The sequence below is a fragment of the Echinops telfairi genome, unplaced genomic scaffold (assembly GCF_000313985.2).
Source record: "Echinops telfairi isolate 266 unplaced genomic scaffold, ASM31398v2 ScPeMD7_7412;HRSCAF=8450, whole genome shotgun sequence".
Taxonomy (NCBI): domain Eukaryota; kingdom Metazoa; phylum Chordata; class Mammalia; order Afrosoricida; family Tenrecidae; genus Echinops; species Echinops telfairi.
This window is the reverse complement of record NW_022111312.1, coordinates 10,858,405-10,865,239: the sequence shown is the minus strand read 5'-3', so window position 1 is coordinate 10,865,239 and position 6,835 is coordinate 10,858,405. Positions and strand designations below refer to the sequence as shown.

At 43.6% G+C, this 6,835-nt stretch overlaps 1 protein-coding gene across 8 annotated transcripts in view; it reads right to left on the bottom strand.

Moving 5' to 3' along the window:
- The window catches only part of ATXN2 (ataxin 2), a 58,402-nt gene that overhangs the window by 6,639 nt on the left and 44,928 nt on the right, over positions 1–6,835 (bottom strand). For 6 of the 8 annotated variants that reach the window (XM_045296882.1, XM_045296878.1, XM_045296879.1 and 3 more), the window contains 2 exons: positions 6,495–6,627; positions 3,044–3,097 (listed from right to left, as the gene is read on the bottom strand). In XM_045296882.1, the coding sequence (XP_045152817.1) occupies positions 3,044–3,097; positions 6,495–6,627 (187 nt within the window). The remainder of the gene's footprint in view (positions 1–3,043; positions 3,098–6,494; positions 6,628–6,835) is intronic. The other 2 variants (XM_045296880.1, XM_045296881.1) reach the window with 1 other exon arrangement.

Here is a 6,835-nt window from a genome sequence, read left to right as displayed (position 1 = left end):
GGGGGGGGGGGGCACTGCACTGAGAGCAGAGTAGGGAGCAAGTGCCACCGTGCCAGCCAAGATGGCTTATTTGCAAATCATCAGCATGTAAGCCCCTTCTCCTTGTATATGAAGTGTCTTACATGTGTCATTTTCAAAATAGTAAATACTCAATCTACTGCAGGAAAAAGCAATCCCCAAGTCCTAACTTTTATTTATAGCCTTTCATAAAGGCAGTACAGAATCCCAGAGCTTGTAACGTATATTTAAATTTTATGTAAGATCTCCGCGCGCCCCCGCCCCCCGCTAAAGTTTACATTTTTACTTGTAATTACCTTCTAAGCAAAGCATTAAGAATATAAAAGATTTAGGGGGGTGGTCTATGTATATATTTTATACACTAAGGCTCAGTCAGTAGTTGCAGAATAATTATGCCCATAAAGTTTTATAATTAAGTTATCATCAATTTAAAAAATGTAAAAACTTTGCAACTGTTTGCTTAGAAAGAAAATTCTTTCGCCTTTTCCACTGGTATCTGTGACAACAAAGGATTGTTCGTATTTCCAGGCTATAAAATGGAATGTTCTAGGCTACACTCTGATTTGCATGCACAGAACAAGCTTTAAGTAACGCAAGCAGAGTGACTTGACATGCTTTTAAGACACCTACCCCTTTCCTGCCTCAACACCAGGAAGCCACAAGGCACTGTGACAAGAGAAAAACCAAGTAGATGCTACTGCTGTATGAGGAGGCTTCAACAAGTGCACAGAAACATGGAATGAAAAGATAATGGAATTTTTCCATGTACTTTTCTGACACAACCCTTGGATACTTCCTGAGCTGCACAGAAACTGTAAGGAGGTTCCATTGGAAATATTTTTCTTTTTCATTTTCTAGCTTAACAAGAGTTGCAAGCGGGCACCTTGTGCTGGCAGTTGTTCGCCTCTTCAAAAACAAAAACTGGGTAGCTTACTGTGGAAAGTGTGAAAGCCATACTTCAATTCAATATACTCTGGTCCCCTGAAAGGCAGTGGGACAGGAGGAAACAAAAGAGTTGGGGGGGATGAGAGCCACCAAAGGAAAAGAGGAAGACAGGGCAACAGAGAGGCTGTGAAGGCTGTGGGACGAGGACAAGTGGACAGCGAGGGCTGGCCGGGGGTCAGCCTCCTGTTCAGAAGCCGAGTGTACTGCCCAGGGAAGCTATATAGCCAAGAGGAAGCTATACTGCCAAGAGAATGCTCTTAAGACATTTGGATTGTGCTACTCTGTTAAGCCTTTATTCACCCAAATTTAAGCACTTTCATGAGGCCTGCTGGGTCAAGTCGAGCAGATCAATGAAGTATTGCTTCTATCCTGGGAAATGGAAGTCAGGGGCTAGACCTGGTCCTGGAACTACCTGCACCCCATGATCCCAACTGCCATCCATGTGCTCCTTGATATAAATGCTTGAAGTTTTAAGAAAGGCCACTGGGAAAATCCTTTTACCACTGACCAATAAACGGGCTTTGTCTTCGTGACGGCAGAGCTTGTCCCAAAGGCAGTGCATTTGATTTTTAAGTTTTCTCCCTCAGACGCTGGGTTGCCAGCACTGCAGAACTACACTTAACAAGGGCACGACAACCGCCTCCCGCCTTCCAATCCCAACGAAGTGGAAGCATGAAGGCAAGCTGAAGAGTCCTCAGAAGAGGGTGCAGAGGCAACCGTACCAAACCTTCCAAGAAGGAAAAGGAAGCAGCCAGTAAAGTCTCACACGGCAGCCACTGTCGGTATCATCCCTTCCGGGGGATCAGGTGGCGGCAGTTAAAGCTCAGGTGTGATGAGGAAGGATCTCTTAGCTACTTACCAGGGCATGGACTCCAAAACTAGTAACACAGACAGTAAGATGGTGAGGAGAACCAGCCGAGACCTCCACTGAGTACACCAGACAATCAAGTTATGACATTGTCTTTTAACAGATACAGTCACATACACAGTGTCCCTTCAAGAGACAGCCATACAGCACGACTCCTTTTTAAAGAGCGTCTATATTAAAGGATTACATTTGTTAACATTTCCTAGCACCAAGTAAAAGAGTAAATCAAATGCAGACACCTTATTGGCAGCAGCTTATTTTTGGATACCAAGTCATGGCACAATTAGTGAAAAACTCAGGTCAAAGTGTTTGTAAAATGCTTTCTTAAAGCTGTTCTTAAGGAAAATCATATATCGACTCATTTCAAGTAATTGAAATTTTAGTCCGGGCAGAACACCTCTATAATGCACAGCATGTCTCACACAGCAACCATGTTAACTGAGGGTGTTTCTGCGTGGCCGGACCCTTCTCCTCCAAGTGCCACAGTCCATGACTGGCCTTGTCTAGGCACTGCCTACAGACACGAGAAAACACACCTGACAAGCTCATTTCCCGAAGAAAGTCCTACTGGCATGTGCACCTGTACCTGTACCTGGGAGCAACCAGGATGCTCTCCCAAGCAGGGGGAGTCCTGTTGCCTGGCCCTCTGGTGGCCATCGGTCAGGTCAGTTAGCTGGCCTATGGGAGCAGACACCCCCGAGGGTGTCTGCTACCTGGGTTCTTGAAGCCTCGGTTCATACAAAGACTGATGTTTGAAAACGGTTCTCTTGTGGTATATTTCATCAACCCCCACCTATACAAAATCCTGGTCAAGGGAATTTTCTTCTTACCAAGGCACTTTGATGAAATGAACAAAACCACTACAAAGCTTATGACTTGGTATTAATTTTTTCCCTCTTTAATAAAAAAAATGAGCTGCTCAGGCCGTCTCTCTAAAAGAGAATATTAGGCATTTTCAAGAGTCATGTTTGCTTGGTATGCAAAAATTATTTTCTGAAATGTGAATTTTTAAAACAAACTCCAGCTTTCTTCGGCTGGGTTTTATTTCCTTTTTTAAAAACTCAGAATTACTTAGAGAGATAAATATATATTGTTTGTAACGAATTTGTCTGGCACAGGAAAATACTATTCAACAAGTCTATTCCCTTAACACGTGTTCTTTAAAAAGTGTTTTACTGCAGAACGAAAATTAGTATAAAAACCCCAACTCACTGGCAAAGTAGAAAGAAGGGCTTGTCTCCTTGGTGTATGGTGATTTGGGACATGCTGAATTTGGGAAATAGAAAGGTGAATTAGCCTTTTGAGTTGTGCATTTTCCTAATTCTCTGGAAGAGGCTGACATATTAGACAAGTTCTCTGTATTCATGCACAGGTTCACTTTACTTTAAGAGCGATAACAACTCTCTTTAACCCCAGGAGGGTGCTGGGCAGTGCTGGGAGACACTCTGCCTTTGGTCCTGGGTGTCAAGTTCCAAAAGTGGACTTGCTGGGTGAAAGGAGAAACATCCTTATCTGGGAGAAGACCAACATGGCATAATGCCATCCAATGGCTCATACATATGCAACACCCCTGAGGCAGGCAGCAGCTGCCAGGGCCAATTCCAATGACTCAAGACAACACTACTTTTGCAACACATTATTAATAGAAGTGCTGTTCCGAAAGATGTGCGTCGTCGATGAACCCAAGAGCTATAGAAACATAACTATATTAAACATGATCATTTCTCATTAAGGTAAGGCTACAAAAAGTGCATACATGTGTTTAAGCACATCTGGAAGGATAAGCAGCAAAAGGTTAGCAGGAGGCAGGATAATAGGAACTTTGTACTTTTTTTGGCAGGCTGTATTTTATAAGTGATCTGCATTAAACTACCCCCCAAAAAAAACCACACAAAGGTTCTAGCTCATGTTGCTCCTCACAGTTCGGGTTAGTAGAAAGAACTTTGTTACTATAATTTTTAAATGGAGGATCCAGCACGCTACTAACAGCAACATGAGAGGAGACCAGATATTTGGGGATCAAAAATCAAAGTAACTTCTTGGAAAGGAGGGGGCAGCAGCAAGGATGAAGGCTTGATGAAGGTTAATGAGATGAAGCGTGTGACCAAACTGGATAAAAGGACAAAAGGCCAATAACCTTTGAAATACCCATCTCCAACTCTAGTAACTGAACTGTGCAGCAGTCGGTTACCATGTTTATGCTAACACCAATAAATTTTTTTAATGATAATGAATCTTTCACTTCGCAGTCACCACTATACTCCAAACCATCTGGGGTGGCCATAGCAGATGCATGTCAAAAGAGGTGACATAAAGCTGTCACTAACATCAGCTGTATATTCTTCTGGCCATATAAAATGCTTTAAAGAATATAGACAGGGTATCAAATCATAAACATAATTCATATTCAGGGTGTTTGGCTGCTTTGAGAAAGTCATGATAAACTATCCAAGGGGGGTGAGTGTATGGTGACCATTTCCACACAATGGATCTTGTCGTAATTTAAAAGAACACACTTACAAACTTGTCTGTGTTGGGTATAATTAGGCTTTCCATTAAATTATTGATGAGTCAGTGGAGAGCATGTGTTAGACGGTAAGGAACAAGACCATCACTCCCTCATGTCGGGTTTGGTTTGGGTGAAGTGTCCAAAGGGAGAGAGAACCTCGGGAGCCAGGCTGGCCGCTGGGTCAGTGGCAGGAGAGCGCGCCGGGATAAATCTACTGCACACTGGTTTTGTTTGTAGTATTCTCTCTTTATCCACATTCCAATGGACTTCAGGGTCCAAGGCCAAGTGCCTTCTAAATTGCACTGCTTTGAGAAGGTGGTTATAAAAACTACTAGTGCTTCAAATACCCTTGTTACTGCACAGAGTGCTTTCAAATCAATGACTATCCATCCCAAACACAAAGCCAGGCATTGGCAGTGAGTGAGCACAGGGAGGAGTCAGCGTAACATCTCAATATTCACCATCCTGTCCCCGAGGCGCAGTTATGCTCTGAAAGCAGTGGAAATTTTAGCTCAAAAGGTTCAGATCTTATTTCAAGGTATGCCAGAAAATGGGAGGGAGAAAGTACACGTGTTTCCCAACTGTTAGATCATGATGTGCTCAACAGGAGGCTTAAACACTCATAGTGGACTTTTCACCGAGGCCATACGGCACAGTGGAAAGTTGCTGGAATATCCACAAGGGGCACACACGCCAGCTTCATGAGTCCGTGAGGTCCTGCCAAACGCACTTGAGCTCTGGCTCAGTGCCAATGAGAGGTGAGCTTTACCAAGGCTATGAACCTGCCAGGCAGCTTATTTTATGACTGAATTACAAATTACAAGAAATGTATTCCAAAATGTAGCAATTAAACCATTTTTCATTTGAAATATATAATCTACAACGCAGCGTTTTTTTAAAAGGAATAATGTGGAAAATTAAGATTAGACTTGTAAGCACTTATTAAAACACCGCCTTTAGTCATGTAAAATTACCTACCATCAGCGGCCTGCGGAACGGGGGTGTACCTCCGGGAAGAAAGCAGAGCTGGGTTAAGGGTGACACAACAAATGGGGTCCTTGCTGCTGCCCGAGGGCTCCTCCGATCACCCACCCAGATCTATGGGGCCACTGGTCAACCAATGGGTGAGGAAGAAATTAAATTGTCTAACTAAATCTATTCAAGTTATCTAAACTAAAAAACAGCAACATCAAAAAACATAAGACAAAAACTTCTCATTCTTAAGTCACTCAAAAAGTTAAACAAGGTTTGAAGGACACAATGTCCACTTTGTTGTTTTAACTCTACGTTTACCATGGCACACGTAACTAAGTGAATAAACTTACATTTCACATCTTTGCTCAACAGAAAAAAACCTCTAATGCTAATGTTTAGGTAGACCTACAATGACATTACAGGACTCAGCAAGACAGACAACTTAATGAAATGGGGACTAAATAGAGAGGCAGTCTTAAAAAAAACAAAAAACCTAGAATACAGACCACTCATCATCAACTCTATATTCCAGGATAGGCGGGGAAGCCAGATCTTTCAGCACCTTGGATGGCTTCTAAAATGACCTGCACAAAGTTCCCCATTTGGCCACAAAATTAAGTTGGTTTTTTTGGAGGGGTGGGGGGTTGGTGGCAAGGGGACTTAGGGGGAAAGATTGACTATTTTTATATAGGATATCTGATTTCATTTCACCATCCTGTGTAACTGGGTTACATTGAAAGTTATACCTCATTTAGGTTCTATTCAGACTAACACTGGGCTGTTTTGAAGGCCGGCATGAGGCGGGCAGGCAGGAGCACTGTAATGAATGGCAATAAAAGGCTGGAAGGCCAGGGAACCTGCCCTGAGAGTGAAACACAGTGCCCTCACTCATGCTGAGGCTCGTGCATGGCAGTTCTTCCCTGCATGCCTTTGGCCGACTATAGCCCTTTCTCCCACAAGGTGAAGGAAGGAGAGACACATAGAGTTGGAGGACTTGCTGGTCAAGGGGTAAAGTGAATGGCCAAGGCTGATGAACAGAGCAGCAGTGCTAATAAGCCCATCTTTTAGACTCTTAACCCTCAGGGTCACCAAAAGCCAGGTTATTCTTAAAGTATCTTTTCTGAACCTTCCAACCATGAAGAGAGATGCACACACAGGGAACCAGACAGGGTTTCCTACCATACATCGCATGTGTCTGCTCATGAGCCCCGTACTGAGTTGCTGAAGACGACACGAGCGCAGGCTGGGCATGTGCTGGGGGTGCCATCATCCGGGCGTTACCCTGAATGACAGGACTATAGACATGAGGATGCTGCAGCCAAACAAAAAATGAAGAAAAAAGGGTCTACAATCACCACAGAGTGCAACGGGTAAGTCAGATGCCTCCTCTTCTCTCTCCAGGGTCCCCAGAAATCACTTGTGGCCATTTCAATGAAAGTTGTAACAGGCACAGCATCGCATACACTAAAAAGGCCTTTGGCCATAATCCAACGCCACATACAGCTGCAGCACAGCAAGCC